The sequence below is a fragment of the Brachionichthys hirsutus genome, chromosome 2 (assembly GCF_040956055.1).
Source record: "Brachionichthys hirsutus isolate HB-005 chromosome 2, CSIRO-AGI_Bhir_v1, whole genome shotgun sequence".
Lineage (NCBI taxonomy): Eukaryota > Metazoa > Chordata > Actinopteri > Lophiiformes > Brachionichthyidae > Brachionichthys > Brachionichthys hirsutus.
In genome coordinates this window covers 15,282,323-15,299,372 of record NC_090898.1, presented here as the reverse complement: position 1 = coordinate 15,299,372, position 17,050 = coordinate 15,282,323, and the positions used below count along the sequence as shown (strand labels likewise).

General features: G+C 49.0%; 2 protein-coding genes across 2 annotated transcripts; both read left to right on the top strand.

Annotated features, from left to right (window-relative positions):
- The first annotated feature begins 6,718 nt into the window (after positions 1-6,718).
- slc48a1a (solute carrier family 48 member 1a) lies at positions 6,719-9,339 on the top strand. The gene is made up of 3 exons (XM_068748263.1): positions 6,719-7,134; positions 7,837-8,004; positions 8,119-9,339. Exons 1-3 carry the CDS (start codon positions 7,005-7,007, stop codon positions 8,253-8,255), a joined length of 435 nt encoding a protein of 144 aa, XP_068604364.1. The 5' UTR covers positions 6,719-7,004; the 3' UTR covers positions 8,256-9,339.
- Positions 9,340-10,636: 1,297 nt separating this feature from the next.
- On the top strand, positions 10,637-14,779 carry LOC137898762 (solute carrier family 26 member 9-like). Its single transcript, XM_068742811.1, has 20 exons — positions 10,637-10,761; positions 10,829-10,968; positions 11,074-11,184; positions 11,252-11,427; positions 11,502-11,666; positions 11,751-11,903; positions 11,990-12,072; positions 12,151-12,298; positions 12,371-12,484; positions 12,567-12,644; positions 12,733-12,828; positions 12,910-13,016; positions 13,128-13,197; positions 13,284-13,376; positions 13,444-13,584; positions 13,659-13,871; positions 14,007-14,061; positions 14,219-14,355; positions 14,644-14,697; positions 14,768-14,779. The coding sequence occupies exons 1-20, from the start codon at positions 10,637-10,639 to the stop codon at positions 14,777-14,779; spliced, it is 2,271 nt and encodes a 756-aa protein (XP_068598912.1).
- The last annotated feature ends 2,271 nt before the right edge of the window (positions 14,780-17,050 follow it).

Here is a 17,050-nt window from a genome sequence, read left to right as displayed (position 1 = left end):
GAGCGCGTAATGTCGGTGCCAGCCCCTCGCGCACTGAGCTGCGCGTTGTGCGCTCTTTTGTTTCAGCCAGAGGGCCTCCTACGACATTTTTTTTGCTCCCTAATTAACGGCTTTTGATTTTCCGGGGCTTGGCACTGACGCACGGACACCGTGTGCGTGCGGACAGGTGCGCGCCGAACAGGTTGTTCTCTGTGCGACGTCGCGCCAGTGAACAGGGAACGCAACGCGATCTGCGCGCATGTTACTGATGGCACAGATAAAATGCCTCGTCGCTGTCTCGCAGTGAACCGTGTCCATCTTTTTTCTTTTACACAGTTTCCGCGAAGGGACAAACAAAGACAAAGAGCCGTCACGCGCCGTCACGCGCGCTGCGTGGACTGGTTTGTTCAGCGTCTGGCGCGCATGAGCTGCAGAACTCAACTCCGCACTCACTTATCAGGCTGTCCAGCTGTCTGGCTCTACCGGGGCCCCGAAGGCGTGTTTGCAGATAAACCTTGCTCAAGGGCAGGAAACATTTAAGGTTGAACGACTTCTGATGTTGTTTTGGTTCAATTATAACCGGACACACACATCTCAGCTCAGTGTTTCTTTATTGGACGTGGGTGTAGGTGTGCGCGCGCGCGCGTGTGGGTGTGTGGATGCAGGTCACTCACGCCTCCCATGATCGGTGCACATCGTCTTCTCAAAGAACCGAACATGTTCTCCGTGATCAGGATGGCTTTTAAACGGTGTCTGTGTGGAAACATGTAGAAATGAAGACGTTTTTTTTTTTGTGTCTATTTCTCTTTAATGAATCACATCCAAGTTGTAAATCTGCTCCCTGTCGATTGGGAACAAGGGGGGGGGGGGGGGGGGGCTTTGAGTCCAAGCCCTGCGTGTGCACCTCAGCAGAGCTCTGCAGCCTGCAGGCATTATGTAAGACTTGTTTAAATACCAGCTATTGTTCCAGCAGCAGAACTGCCCTTCCTGAACTGACCTCTCCTTGAGATTCGAACAGCGAGAATCCTCAGAACAGGAGATCCGTTGGTGGCTTAACGTTAAAGCTGCTGCAAGCGTGTCTAATGGAACCTCTCAGAATGAATACAAAACTTCTTACCAGGTTTGGATCCCTTTGGACACATGGAGATCCTCCGGTGACAGAGAGACAAAGACCTAGTGTTAAAAAACACAAGCAAGTAATCAAACTACACGGAGAATACTGTCTGTTGTCCCTCGGGCTAATGATGCCAGATTCCGAATGGCCACAACAGAGGAATCCGGTTTGCTGGGACGGAGATAACAGACCGGTCCTGTCTGCCTGATAGAATCTCACCGAGTTCTTGTGATTCCTGTCTTTTTGTTCACCTTTGAGGAAAAGGTGACTTGATTGATTCGGTGGTTGGCCTTGAAGCAAAACTAAAAAAAAAAAAGGTTTTCTTCCACCAAAAAGGAACAAATCCAATTTCTGCATTTATAAAATCAAATCATTTTGAACTTGACATTTGACGAGTGATATATAAAACTTTATTTCGTGCACCTGATTGGCATTTTGAACATAAATGCTGCCCTCTGTTGAGAACACAGTCATCCTGCAGTCGCCATCATCCATTCTTTCATGTTCTTAACCGCTGAAATCAGGGTCACAGGATCTGCTGAAGCCTTATCCGGCAGCTGAGGGGCGAGAGGCGGGGCACACCCTGGACAAGCCGCCAGCTCATCGCAGGGTCACCCACAGACACACAATCATGTTGTTGTTTTCGGTGGCTGGAGGAAGCCGGAGAGGACATAACAAACTCCTCACAGACTGGCCCCAAGTTTGATTTGAACCTGTGACCTTCTTGCTGTGAGGCAACGGCGCCACCCACTGCGCCACCCGCTGCGCCAATCTCCATCATTAGGAGGGAAAAGCCTCCAGATTGATTTCCTTTCATGCAGGAAACACTAAATAAGCATGTTTGTGTAAGAATAACACGTGAATGTGACTTTGAATCGATCGTACACTGATTCTTTAATCAAACTAGGTTTGTCGTGATGTTTGTGTTTTAATCTCATTTTCTTTCTAGATTCATCTGCATGTGTGCAAATGTTTTTATTTATATCCTCTGGGAATGGGAGTGGGCTTTCCTGCAGCACATGCACGCCCACGGATTGTGTACTTTACCAGCTGACTTTCTTGTGACACACGCGCACACACACACACACACACCTTTTCCTTCCTCCATCGCTCTTAGAGGCGACAGGGGGGACATATGTCATTAGTTTGACCTCGTGGTCAACGAGGACTGAAACAGACAATCAGTTTTAAAACGGGATAAGAATAATTCCGAGCCTTGTTAGCATCATTCTCACACGTGTGCCGCCTTCTGATCAGAATATAGAAATAAAACATGAATAAAATAACATAAAAAACTTTCCCTAAAAACATACAACGCTTGATGTCAAGATTTCAAAAGCTGCTCATCAAACAGGATTGATTTACCAGACAATCATACATTTGCATCATATAACATGAAAGTTCATTTTACATCTGATATAAATCACAAACCTGCAGCCTGTCAGAAGTGTTCTGCTAAGAAGCGACACCGTCCGCTGGCGTTCTGCTTCACGCTCTCTGCTGCTCCGTTCACATGTCAGAGGACAATTTCTCCGCTGATGAGGTTTGTGTGAGCTGAGTGGGATTCGCCAGACGCAGCTTCCTCTATCTGTCCGGTTGGTCAGCGAGACGGAGCCCAGGGACATGTCCTGAGAGAAGCAGCGGGACACAGCCATGTGTAAATGTGCAAAGACAGAATGAGACTAAAACCAACATCCTCTTTGGCGTGGTTGGCTTTCACCTCGCAGCTTTAAGGACATGCTTTGGCTTTCTCTTGTCACATTGGATTTAGACTGGTTCATGTCTCCTGGCAAAGACTGGAAATGTTTGAAGCTCTGAGTTACAGATTTAAAACAACGTGTGTGTGTGCTTAAGTTAATTTGATAAATATTCCTCTGAGTCATTAATATGCTTCCATGCTTCCAGCAGGTAACAGACAGACAAACAGACAAATCATAACCTGGTGGAGGTAACAATCAGCTTTGGGAATCGGGCTGCTGTTTCTGTTTTCTCCACTTGGGGCGCTGTAAGGATTTCCTTGGTGCAAAGATATTTTAAGCACAAGAGATAGTTGACTCAAGGGAAAAATCTACAAAAACACACTTGACATATTGGTTTCTTCACAAATAGAAAATTGCATATTCTGTATTTCGTGTGACACGCATTTTCCCAACACACAATCAGATCAATAAAACCCGAATAAAAGTTGTCCTGATCGATATGTTTGCGGCATCGGCTGAAGACAGGCCTCCGCGGTGGCAACGTTCTCTTTGCGACGGCTCACTATCTTTGCGGGGCATGTCGGCCGGATAAATCAAATCAAATCAAATCAAATCAGATCTTTATTTGCAGACACAATGGTCCAATTAAAAAGCACACATAACATTTACAACATATACAACGTTTACACAGTAAACACAGTAATCCTATAACAACATCAGGTACCAATGACACCAAATACCTGAGTTAAATTTCACAGCACTTAGGCTTGGCTGAGTCAGTGTTCTGATGATGTCATTCCCTGAGTCATGCAGCCGACATATAAACCTGTATGACAGGTGCCTCAGCTGAGCATTAAGGGCGTTAACCCCGACACCACAGAACATCTCACTGGCGCTGGACCATCTTGGCTTCCTGAGAAGTATCCGCATGCAGTCATTGTATGCCACCCTCAACTTCTGCATGCTGGCCTGTTTGTACTTGATCCACAAGGGGGCAGTATAGAGTGGCGTACAAAAGGCCCTGAAGAGGGTGACTTTGACCGCTTCAGAGCAAAAACTAAATTTCTTCTTCAGCATGTTGGCCTGCGCATACAGCATCCGCCGCTGTCTATACATGTCATCATCATCTCCCAGCTGGTCATTGATGATGTGGCCCAGATATTTGGTTCTGCTGCAGACAGACAGCACTTGCCCTGACAGATAAAATCTTGGGAAGTCCAAACCCTTATCCTCTCTCGTTCTACAAACCATGACGGCACTCTTCTTGGCATTATACTTTACATCAAACCTGATACCATAGCCAGTGCATATGTCCAGGAGCTGCTGGAAGCCAGCACTGCTCGGTGACAATATGGCCAGGTCATCAGCATACATAAAGTGATTGATCAAGGTGTCACCAAGCATACAACCAGTATTACAGCTGTTGAGCTGCACAGAGAGATCATGCATGTAGAAGTTAAAAAGCACCGGCGAAAGGAGCCCACCCTGGCGGACACCGTTCCCCACAGCAAAAGGAGGTGAGACCACATTACCCCACCTAACCTGCATAGTCTGATTCGCATACCAATACGCCAGGATTCTAAGGAGACCGTTTGGCACACCTCTCTCCCTCAGCTTCAGGAACAGCTTCCGATGGTTCACCCGGTCAAATGCCTTAGAGGCATCGATGAAGCCCACCAGTACAGAGGAGTCTTTAGCCTTATACATGTCAATCACTTCTTTCAGACCATAAATACACATGTCAGTACCATGCTTGGTTTTAAACCCAAATTGATTGTCAGTGGTGTTAAGAAAAGGACTTAAGCGAATCAATAAGATTTTTTCTAAGACCTTAGAAATTACACTAGCAAGAGCAATCGGCCGGTAGTTATCCAGGCTCCCCACCTTGCCTGTCTTATCCTTAATCACTGGCACCAGTGTAACATGCAACATGGAGTCAGGCAGCAGCCCATGCGACAATAAGCCTGTAAAACATAACGCAAGCAGGACAGAGACCCTCGGGCTAGCATACTTTAGGTGCTCTGCAGTGATTCTATCTGGACCATCAGCTTTGTTATCTGCCAGTTTATCTATTGCTTCACGCACCTCAGTAGCTGTGACCCCCACCACCTCGCTGTCAGGGACGCTCCCTACCTGAAAGGGGACACTGTCAACACAATTAAAGATAGCAGAGTAGTGCTGCCTCCACAGCTCAGCTATATTATCCGATCCAGTGACTCCCTCAACAGAACACGGCAGGGCCACACTTCCCCGATTCAAGGACTTCACCTCCTTCCAGAACCCAGTTACATTACAGCTGAGAAGCTTCTCAGCCAAAGAGTCAGCCCTCATCAGTCGTTCCTGCCTGGTGATATAACGGATGGCCGATTTATACCTGGCATGAGTCAGTTTTCTATGGTCCAGAACAGGCCCCTGCCTGGGCCTGCCTGCCTGAACCCACTCTCCGTGAGCGTCCCTGGCTGCAGCAAGGTGAGGAGCTACATGTTTGTGCCAGCCTGGTTTGCCTGTTTTACCGTGAGACCTGTAGTTAGCTAAGGTGCTGCCAGCCGTACATAAGCTATCTACTATAGCATCATACATGACACAAAGATTACTGTAGTGTATCCTATCTTCACAGTTTGGATCAGAACATACAACAGCATCACATGGCAAGAATACCTTGTTCAGCAGTGCATCAGTTCTCCCATAGTAATACAAAACATCGTCATCAGAGAGCTTCGACCAGTCTACCTTACGTCCAGCCCTGCCCTTGTTCTCTCTGATCAACTCAGGCAGACTATCAGCCTCAACATAAAAAACATAAGGAACATGGTCACTCAGGGACGCGTCATACTTAACCTCCATGGAGCGGATGTTGTCATGAGCATCAGCCGTGGTCACACAGTGATCAAGCCAGGACGTTGTGTGCCAGGCTTCACTAATATAAGTGAAGCTGTCAGCTGGCAGAAGCACTCGGCTGGAGATGATGAGCTCACTATCCTCACAGAAGTGTACCATGTGTTTGGCAAACATGGAGCTCTTATCTGACAGGTCAGCGTTCCAGTCGCCGACCACATAGATAGAAGTACAGGGATTAACCTGCACAAAAGAGTGAATGAAAGCGAGTTTGTTTAGATAGTCATCCTCGTTCTCCTTACACTCGTACGGCATGTACACATTAAGAACCATGCACTCCTTGCCCCCAGACTCATACTTCACAGCAATAGCCCAGTCTACATCTAGCCGAATGGCACTGAGCACTGAGTCCAGTCTCTTGTGCCAGAGGATAGCAACACCTCCTGCTATTCTCCCCCTCATTACGCACAGAGACAGGTCAGCAGTTGATTCTCCAACACCATGAATATCATCGTTAAAAGCATTCAAAAGGCCCAGGTCCTGTTTAGAGAGGAGAGTCTCTTGCAGGCAGAGAATGTCGCATTCTAACAACAATTTATCCACCGTTACTCGGCGTGCTCTGTCCCCGTCGCTGCCCCCAAGACGCAGCCCTCGACAGTTATACGAGCCGACTAGCATAGCTAGTTAGCCGTGGTTTCGCCGCGCGCATTTACACCGCTAGCAGGCTGATACGGTGCTGGTTTAGCCGCCACCGCGCCCGCTTTACGTGGCTCATAGTAGCGCCTAATCACCGAGCCCTCAGGCCAGAGATCGGGCATGTACATCTCTGCCACTTCGTTACACTCCGCACCCACTTTGAACGAGCTGTACCGAGTGCCAAAAGTAGCTACACGCTCACAGCTAACCTTGCGTCCTAGCTTAGCCCCAAGATAGGCCGATAACGTGACTGCATCAAGATCCGGGGAGAATTTAGTAGCAAAAACAGTCACCATCTTCGTCCGGATCACTTTGATATCTCCTTGTACCCCTGTGCCAACAATAGGCTTGATCCTCCTTTGTTCGGGCGCAGCACGCGGTTTGGGAACGGATAAACAGTCCGGCTGGTGTTTTTGTTGCCGCTTCGCTTGATGGACACACAATTTGTCGCCGTTTTTTTGTCTTCTAACGTAGAACCGGCGACAGTTTCGTTAAGAAGCCCGTTTTTCCAGCGTCGTTAAGCTAAAGGGAACATCTTTGTTATTGTCCCACTCTTAGTCCTGAGGCTATTACATAATGTGGCGCTAAGCTATTAGCTAATGCTAAAGTCTGATTTTTTTGTTGTTGCTCCGCCTTCAAGACCGTTTCAAGGATTTGGGTCGCGGTAGTTTAGCTCCAGGATGGGGGTCAACAGAATCTACATTCGCATAGGCTATGCTACCTTCGGCACCCTAGTCGGACTCTCGGCTTTCTTGGTTTGGAACATTGCGTACAAACAGCCATGGACGGCGGCCATGGGAGGCCTGTCAGGTATGTTAGCACAGCGTTAGCGTTAGCATTAGCCGCGGTATTCGGTGTTTCTTGTTTGGGGGTTCCTCGCTTGTTATACGAGCATTGAATAAGCGTCATTAAAATGCTTAAGAACTTATTTAAAGCCACTAATTTATTCTATCGAGGCTAATGCAGCCACTGTGTTGTGGGTTAGCGATGTGCTTCGACGTCGCCGAAGCTAGCATGTTTAGGTTTGCAGCTTCAGCTTCTGCTTCTGCTTCCTCAGCATTATTGATCGAGCTCCGCTCCAAAACAAACAAACTAAATGGTTCGTCTCTTATTGGACTTATTGGACTGCTGGTGGAATGATCTGAGATCAGTTCTCTTGCGATCAGGAGATTGTTTAAATCGTTTCAACGCAAACGTATCGATTAACAGGAAAAGTAATTTGTTTATTTAGTTATTATTCAAATTCTCACACAACAGCCAAATACTAAAGAGATGCTATTTAGGGATTTATGCATCTTTTTTTTTTTTTATGAATTCTTTACCTTTCCTAATTTTTCATTTTTCTCGGATTTCCTATTAACATTAACTTCAGATAACAAGGACAGCTAAAATGGATCCTGAGTATTTCAGGCTTGTTGGACTCATTTTGATTGAAGTTAGCTTGTTGTTGTTTTTTTTTTTTTTAAAGATGCTAGCTCATAATAAAATGCTCTTTTTTTGGGGGGGGGACAGGTGTTCTGGCGCTCTGGTGTCTCGTCACGCACGTCATGTACCTGCAGGACTTTTGGCGCACCTGGCTCAAAGGCCTGAAGTTCTTCATCGCTGTTGGTGCGGCCTTCTCGGCTCTGGCCGTCACAGCGTTCATCACCTTCTTGACTCTCGGCATTACAGAGAAGCAATGTACGGTGACCCCCCCCCCTCTACTGTGCCCAGTTCACGCTGACCCAAACATGAACCCACCGTGCGTATCTTATTTATATCCTCATTCATTGTCTTGTGATTTCCGTCCCGCAGCTCCCGCTGACCCGACGAGCCTCTTTCTGGCCTGCGTGTGGAGCTTCCTGACTTTGAAATGGTCTTTCCTCTTGGCTTTATACTCGTACAGATATCGACAGGAGTTCGCCGACATCAGCATCCTCAGCGACTTCTAGTCGGTGCCGATTTTATAGATCGCGATGAAATTCATGTTGCGTGCTGCCTACAGGAACTTTTCAAAGAACATTTGAAACGAAGGCGGCCGCGGCCGGATCAAAAGGTCATGTGACTTCCACGTGGAGTTTTCCCTTGTTTCACTTGCTTAGCAAGCCCTGCTGTTCCCGTTGTAGCCTGCTCGCCTACTTCTAACAACCCACGCGTCATATTCCTGCAAGTAGCTGTGAGTCTAAACCTCCGAAGGCTGTAACTGCTCATGATTTAATTCCTCAAGAATATTTAAGTAGTGATGTGTGTTTTTTTTTTTTTCCCCATACGGATTTTATACAAGTGTAGGTCAGTATGAACATATCTTGGAAGGAAAAACAAGGAAGTTTCCCCAAATAAAGCAGCTTTTAATCCAATCATGATTATTAAAATAAAAGTGAAAAAGCTCGTCGGAACCAAAAATTAGAGCTCCTTCCTGAAGCCGCCCTGCTGACACTGGGATGGCAGCAGGGTGTTGGAGGGCTTGAATGTTTCTACCCAGATGTCTCGAATGACAGGATACTCGTGCGCGCGTGTGTGTGTGTGTGTGTGTGTGTGTGTGTGTGTGTGTGAGCAGTCGCTGTCATGGTGTTAAAGATAGCCTCCTTGCTACTTTTGTCTTTCATCAAACTTGATTTATTTATGCCTTTCCTTCTGAGGGAGGCTGCTCCTCTCGGGTTCCACCAGGGGGCGACTCTCCTCTCGCTGTTCACTATCAGATGTGTTGATATTCCTGTAATGAGAAAACACAAATGGATTTAATAAATACTTGCACTTTAGGCTTTGATATTGATGCCATTGTTTTGCACATAAATCATGTATAAATGACGTAATGGGGGGAAAATGTCATGTTTACGCATCGTCATCTCTGTCTCACCATTTTTAATGTTCAATTACACTATTTATATATTTTGACTTTGATGAGTGAGGTTCAACTCGGCTTCGTAAATGGCTGGTCACTATTAAGTCTACCTTTTACCGCAAAATGTCTCCAAATGTATTTTAGTTGATTGTGTACAAATGAAGCAAACCCATTAAAGTTGTGTTTATGAATTACATCGCCGTGTCGTCCTTTAACACACGACCGCCGTCGGGTGAAGCCTCCCGAGCGTTTCTGGGCTGGAAGCTCCACCTAGAAGGTGTAGCCGGCCTCTGTGTCGATCAGCAGCCAAACACAGCAGCGCCGGAAGCCCACGGGTGCGCTTCAACACAAAGGTACGGTGGAGTTCTCTCACACTTCAGATCTGCGTGAAATTCTTTAGCTCCGCCGTGTGTAGGTGTAACGACCTTCACTGTAGCTACGTGGTTTTAAGGTGACTGAAGGATTATTCATCTCCAGAACGGGATCCATTCCTCCAGGCTCAGAGCAGTTGGAGGGTTCGAATGAAAAGCACCGCGGCCGTGCGTTCACCTGCGTATATTACATTTGAACGTGACGATTGTTCGCCCCGCCGGCTCGTTGGGCTTATTTCTTCGCCTGTTAATGAACTTGAATGAACCGGGATGTGCGATTATTTACCTGTTTTTTAAGCAAATATTTCCACAGTCCACCTGCGTGTTGGCTGATCCTTCAAGGTCAGATTACAGCCACTGACTGTAGATGTAAGACAACCGGACAGAGTACATTTGACCAACCTGGACATATATATATAAACAGTAAAAAGAAAAATAGCTTCTACTGTGTAATTGCAGGTTTACTAATGACATTACACATTTTTTTTTGCGTATAAAACAAGAATAGAATAGAATAGAAAGCCTTTATTGTCATGGCATAGTAGCTACACAATGAGATTAGGAGTGCAGCTCCGTCTGGTGTCTAAAACAACATAAAATACAAATGATAACGGAACAGATGATGAGATATAAAGTTTTTCTTGAATAAAGACTCAAGAAACAAGCTGCCAGAGATGAAGATGCTGAGTGACCAGGGTTGGATAGGATTAGACATGAGACAATAAGAGGGACAGTGAAGGTCAGACGTTTTGGAGATGAGGTCAGAGAGGACAGATGGTTTGGACGTGTCCAGAGGAGAGACGGGGACTATATCGGTAGAAGGATGCTGAGGATGGAACTGCCAGGGAACAGGGCTAGAGGTCGACCCAGGAGAAGATACATGGACGTAGTGAGGGAGGACGATGCAAAGAACAGGGTGAAGTGGAGAACGTCGGGTTGCTGTGGTGACCCCTCAGGGGACAAGAAGAAGAAGAAGAATGAATTGATTTCCAGATGAAATGTAATCGTCATACGTGATAATTAGTCAAGAAAAGGATCTGAACAGTTTCTCCTGGTTTGGAAGGCCCTTGATGGACGTTCGTTTAATTGTCATGCATGCGATTCTTTTTGCGCTCCAGCCATGCACCCGCACCGCCCTCGCTACGTGATCGACAGGGCGGCCTATAACCTCCCAGAGTTCGACAAAGAGTTCGACAAGAAGGCTCGACAGTTCCCCGTCGGAGAGAAAGTGAAGAAACTCTTCAGGTACAGGAACCCGGCACCTTTCAGAGCGGCGAGCACGGAACCCGAACGTCTTGTCTGCCTCTCTCAGATGCTCCGTGTCCAGACTGAGGGGCTTGCTGCTCAGACATCTCCCCGTCCTGAGTTGGCTCCCCAGGTACAACGTCAAGGAAAACCTGCTGTGTGACGTCATCAGCGGGGTCAGCGCCGGGACCATTCAGGTCCCCCAAGGTCCACTCCCGCTCCTCTTCCCTTCCTGCAGTCTCACCAGCGTTTGTATTTCTCCGTGTCCTTTGATCTCTGTGACTCTTCTGAAAAGATTCCCGGTCTTTCCAGGCATGGCGTTCGCCCTGCTGGCGAGCCTCCCTCCCGTCAACGGACTCTACTCTTCTTTCTTCCCGCTCATCCCGTATTTTTTCATGGGCACCGCCCACCAGATGGTCCCAGGTGAGTCGGGGCGATTTACCCGCTGCGATCCTGTGTAGACAGGTAAACGTGACACGCTGGTCTCCAGGTACGTTCGCCGTCCTGAGCATCATGGTCGGCATCGTGTGCCTCAGGCTGGCCCCAGAGTCCGACTTCAGCCACTTCAACGCCACCCTGAACGCCACGGTCGTGGACAGACACTTGATGGACGACGTCCGTCTGGGGATATCCGGCACGCTGGCCTGCCTCACTGCGATCATTCAGGTACCCGGAAGCGTGGCGGGCCTTTACGGTCAAAGACAACGGCGACTCCTTCGTGACTCCGTCCGTCCGTTTAGGTCGGCCTCGGGTTCACGCAGTTTGGGTTTGTGGCCATCTACCTGTCGGAGTCCTTCGTCAGAGGCTTCATGACCGCCGCCGGGTTGCAGATCCTCGTCTCGGTGCTCAAGTACATCTTCGGCATCACCGTTCCGTCTTACAGCGGTCCGTTTGCGGTCATATACGTAAGCGGGCCTTTTCCTGTTGTCGTCGAACGGACGTTGTAGCGCCTTCAAATTCACATTTATCATTTTAACTCTTTGTCCCAGACTCTCATAGACATCATACGCGGCCTTCCTGACACCAACGTAGCGTCTTTAGTATTTGCTCTGGCCAGCTGTGCGGTTCTGATTGTGGTGAAGGAGCTAAGCGCTCGCTACCGCCACAAGCTGCCCTTCCCCGTTCCCATCGAGATTGTCGTCGTGAGTTGGGGTCATTTCTCCCCACAGACATTCTCTCTTTGACTTTATGTAGCTCAGACCACAGATCCGACTCCCATTCTGCGCAGGTGGTGGTGGCCACTGCTGTCTCGGGGCCCCTGCGCCTCCCTGAGATCTATCACATGGACGTAGTGGGGGAAATTTCTTTGGGGTAAAAACATCCGCCGGCGCAGAATGAGAGATTTTACTCGAGGGGGTTTTGACTCATTCTCGGAGTCTGTTTCTCCAGATTTCCCACGCCGACCCTGCCCACGGTGAGTCAGTGGGAAGACATGCTGAGCACAGCGTTCTCCCTGGCGATCGTGGGTTACGTCATCAACCTGGCGATGGGCAGGACGCTGGCAGCCAAACACGGCTACGACGTGGACCCCAACCAGGTAGAGGAGCTGCACATCGCTCCCGCGTCCCGAGTTCCGCTCCATAAATATCTCATTTGTGTCCGCGGACAGGAAATGCTGGCTCTCGGCTGCAGCAATTTACTCGGGGGCTTCTTTAAGATCCACGTGATCTGCTGCGCCCTGTCCGTGACGCTGGCCGTGGACAGCGCCGGCGGAAAGTCGCAGGTGAGCGTCCCGGAGTCCGTGAAGCGCATTTCGATGAAAAAAATAGCACCGAACTGGAGTCTTCTTCTGCGGCTTCCCGTAGTTTGCCAGTCTGTGTGTGATGCTGGTCGTCATGGTTACCATGCTTGCGTTGGGAGCCTTCCTGGAGCCTCTTCCGAAAGTAGGTGAACGTCAGAGTTATGGTGGATGGCATTGAAGTGGAAGGTGAAAGGTGACGCCGTCGTCTCGGTCCCCCCCCCCCCCCCCAGTCGGTGCTCGGAGCCCTGATTGCGGTGAACCTGAAGAACACGCTCCTGCAGCTGTCGGACCCGTTTCACTTGTGGAAGAGGAGCAAACCGGACTGCGTGAGTGGAGGACCTCCACGCGTCTTCGCCGTGCACTTCTCTTCATCCCTGACGCTGTTCTGTCGCTCCCGTCTCCTTCAGTGCGTTTGGGTCGTGTCCTTCTTGGCCACCTTCTTTCTCAGCCTGCCTTACGGGGTCGCCATCGGGGTGGGTTTCTCCATCCTGGTGGTGGTGTTCAAAACGCAGTTGTGAGTATACGCGCTCCACGCCGCACGCCTCCGGGACGGGACGGGGGAAGACGGGGGGGGGACACCGAAGACAACCGTGTCGTTAACGGTTTGATGCTGTGCTCCTCGCAGTCGCAACGGCTCCACGGTGGTTCGGATTATGGGCACAGATCTTTACAAAAATCCAAAAGCGTACAGCAAGGTAAGGAAACAACGTTTTCTATTGTCGCTATGATCCATAGAATGGGGAATGCGGCTGATTGTTTTTCCCTTTGAAACATTCCACAGGCCTCGCCAATAACCGGAGTGAAGATCGTGACCTACTGCTCGCCGCTCTACTTTGCTAATGCAGAACTGTTTCGTCAGCGGGTCATCAAGAAGGTAGAACCGGAACCATTCGGGGTTTGAAAAGAGCCCCAAGCCGACAGTTGTTCGTGTCCCTGCTCAGACCGGACTGGACCCCGACAAACTTATCCTGGCCCGGAGGAAGTTCTTGGAGAAGGAACAGAAGGAAAAAAGGAAAGAAGAGAAGAAGGACAAGGGGGCGAGGAGGAGGAAGCCCAGCTCCTTGGTGACCATGAAGAATCAAGTGAGACCGGACGCACAGGAAACAATCAGAAGACCCTCGATCAGAACCTGCAGTCTTTCCTCTGTTTCCTGTAGACGGTCTCTCAGCTCGAGCTGCAAAACGACTTCGACGCCAACGATCCGCCCACCAGCTACGCCAACTTCCGCTGCGGTGACGCGGAGCCGGGCGAGCGGTCAGCTGACCAGGAGCTGGCCCTGGGGTCCCAGCCGACGCCCTTCCACACCCTCATCCTGGACTTGGCGGGGGTCTGCTTCGTGGACCTGATGGGCATCAAAGCGCTGACAAAGGTTTGGACGTCAGAAATAGTAACATTCAACCTTTCTAAAAAGGAAATATTCCTTGCTTTGGGTCGATTGGCCGGGATTGTCGGAGCATCGTTCCATCCTCGTCCGTGATCCGTTCCTTTTGTCTCCCCCACGCAGATGAACTCGAGCTACTCCGCGCTGGGCATCGACCTGTACCTGGCTAATGTTCAAGGTAAACACGTAAAGTGCCTTTCAAAACGATTTGGCGCTGTTGGCATGGCAACAGACTCATTCCTTCATCGTCAAGTTCATAACTGATAGAGGGTGAGCCGGATGAAATCACCTGAACAGGATGAACGTGCTTTGTGTGATCTGGTGTCCACCTGCAGCTCAGGTGCACGGCGAGCTGGAAGCCGGGGGGGCGTTCGAGGAGGGGAATATTGCTCGCAGCCATCTCTTCCTTTCCGTCCACGACGCCGTCCTGTTTGCTCAGCGGACCACCGGAGAGAGGAGAGTCTCCCACGGGGTAAGGCTCCCCCCCGATGGCTGCATGCGTAAAACGCGCAAATCCTTTCCATGACGTCACGGCTGCGCAACGGATGAAAGGAGGGATGAAAAGCGGCGGAAAACTCTCAAACTCCTATTTTCCCGCAGCTTTTGTCGGCTTATCGGAGGGTAAACAGAAACACCGCGAAGGTTTTTCGTGACGCATGAAGCGCCGCCACAAACAAGTTGCACCAAGGTCGCGTTGCGCGCGCCTCGCCGTGTCTTTCCGCGCCGCGTCTGATAAGCGTGTTTGTGCGCGTGCATGCAGGCGGAGAAACCAAACCAGGAGGTCGCTTTTAAGACGCACGAGGATCTGGAGCAGGTGAGACAAGAACACGCGCATTCACCCTCAAATCTGGGTTCTGCGTCTCACAGCGGGTTCTGGTCTGCAGGAAATGTTCTGAGCGCCGACCGAAGAGCCGAAGAAACGCTCCTCCTCCTCCTCCTCCTCCTCCTCCTCCTCCTCCTCATTTTCATTTCATTCTTCTTCTTCTTGCTGCTTCTCCTGCACGATTTGATTTATGAAGCTATTAAGAAATCATCCCGAGGCGTTCTGGCGCGGCTCTGCGCCTCCGTGCGCCTCCGAGCGCCTTCTCCACGAGTGATTACAAGGCTTCTGCTGCGATCAGGTTTAATTTGGAGCTCTGGTAATGATGGCGCGTGCATGTGTGGGTGCGTTTGATTTTATCACCTGCAGCTCACCTGTCTTATTGCTTGCCTCCCAGGTTGAATTCATTTGTGAACTATTCGGATTGAAGGAAATGCTCGTTCCGCCCCCCCCCACCCCCACTTTTATTTGTCTCGGTGTTTGAATGCGTTTCTTTTCACGTCACAATTCTAATTTCACATGTGCTAATGATGCTACATGCTAATCCAATCGTTTCTGGAGATTTGTTTGAGTGTCTATTGTTGATGTGCTGAACGCAGAGTGCGCAATAAAACAAGAGGCTGCAGAAAACTGCTGCAAGATGGGTGCAGAGAACCTGTAAACAACAACAACAACATTAAACTGTTGAAAAAACATTTTGATTTGTCTTTGTTTTATTATGCGTTATTCCGGAGTGACTCCCTTTATTTACCAGATCACATCTGCAAAGCAACAAAAATGTCAGAACATCGTCATCACATTTACAGTTTTTAATTTTTTATAATTTTGTCCTTTGATTTTTCTTCCTTATAATGGCCCCGAATCCAAAAAAAAAAGATCCCATCCTGTAAATCAGGCTTCCAGCTCAAACCTCAACTTCAGCTTCTCAATCCCGTTAATTGCAAGACGACATAAAAATGAATGTTACGCCCTCTGCACACGCACCGACCCCGGCGCGTTCATTAACAGGCTTCCTTTTAAGAACTTGGCACGCAGAGATTTATGTATTGGATCTGTTTACACGCACGGTGGCTTCACATCAGTGGGACTAGCAGCGTGGCGCCGGAGGGGGGCGTCATTTAACACCTGTCTGCCCCCATGCAGGGGTGTCCCTCAGGGAATATTCAGGTCTGACCTTTCATGAATTTTTCCTGTTGAGCATCTTGAAAGTTTCCTGCTTTTCAGAAGTCGATGACTTTTTACGGAAATCAACTAAAAACTCTGGGACCGAGGCTGCAGGGGCACAAAGCTTTCTGCAGTGACGTCACATGAGAATGAAAGGTTTGTCCTTCCTTCTATCCACGTGTAATGACCTCTGGGTGGCGCTGCAGCCCCTTGGTGGGCCGCACCTGGTTAGATTGGAACAGGTGTGTCGGCAGGGAGGTGCCGGTTTCCGTGGGCTGGGCCCACGCTGTGTTCATCCGCGCGGTGCGTGAGGGTAGATGATTGATCGGTAAGTGTTTTTCTACGTTGCTGTTCGCGTTGTGACGTCTTAGTTTGTATGGAAACGGCCTGAGGGTGATGCGCAAACCTGCGCGTGGGGCGTTCACGGCGCACAGGTACTTTTAAAGAGTAGTTCTATTAATGATTCACATCCCGGGATAATTAAGACAAGAATTCAACAAGACAAAAACGTTTGTTTGGTTTCCACTCCTGTTCCTCCTGGTGGGGAGGAGACACACCTGCCTGAAGCTCGGAGGAGACAGATTCTGATTTGGTCTGCAGGGACGGACGGGAAGTCGATTCCGTTACCGTTGCGTCATGACTCACCTGTCAGCAGGTGAATCCAGAAGATGACTAAATAAAATCTGTCGATTGCATGCATGAAAGCTGAAAGGAAGCCTCCATATAGAAGAAAGGATTTTATCTATTTTCTGGCGCCATAAGAGAAATTATTCACTTTCCTACAACTCGAGGAAAAAAACACAAATGGTAGCTTTGAGAGATCAATATTTGTGATCTGGTTAAGTAAATATCGCTCTTTTGTCTGGCGCTGCATCGATGTGATGAAACAGTCCACGGCATGCAGGAGCTTCACTAGATATTTAGACGTAAAAGTCATTTTGAACTGGAATTTCAATTATTCCATTTGTTGTAATACCCCGTTCTAACCACAGGAGGGCACTGTGGCGTCACCTGTGAACCCACCTGGTCGTTCTTTCATCTGATCAGCGGTAAAAACTTTAAAGAAGTCTCAGATTCTGCCCCCCCCCCTATGAGGAAACCTTGAAAGACAAAGTAGTGAAAGCTGGAACGGCGCTGATTTAAGAACAAACACAGAAACGCACGCCCGTCTTGTTTCCTGTGA

Coding starts and splice junctions, on each gene's coding strand:
- slc48a1a (XM_068748263.1), top strand. CDS start 7,005: ATGGGGGTCAACAGAATCTACATTCGCATAGGCTATGCTACCTTCGGC. Junction 7,135..7,836: donor GGCCATGGGAGGCCTGTCAG/GTATGTTAGCAC, acceptor GGGGGGGGACAG/GTGTTCTGGCGCTCTGGTGT. Junction 8,005..8,118: donor CGGCATTACAGAGAAGCAAT/GTACGGTGACCC, acceptor TCCGTCCCGCAG/CTCCCGCTGACCCGACGAGC.
- LOC137898762 (XM_068742811.1), top strand. CDS start 10,637: ATGCACCCGCACCGCCCTCGCTACGTGATCGACAGGGCGGCCTATAAC. Junction 13,198..13,283: donor ATCCAAAAGCGTACAGCAAG/GTAAGGAAACAA, acceptor AACATTCCACAG/GCCTCGCCAATAACCGGAGT. Junction 13,872..14,006: donor GCATCAAAGCGCTGACAAAG/GTTTGGACGTCA, acceptor TCCCCCACGCAG/ATGAACTCGAGCTACTCCGC.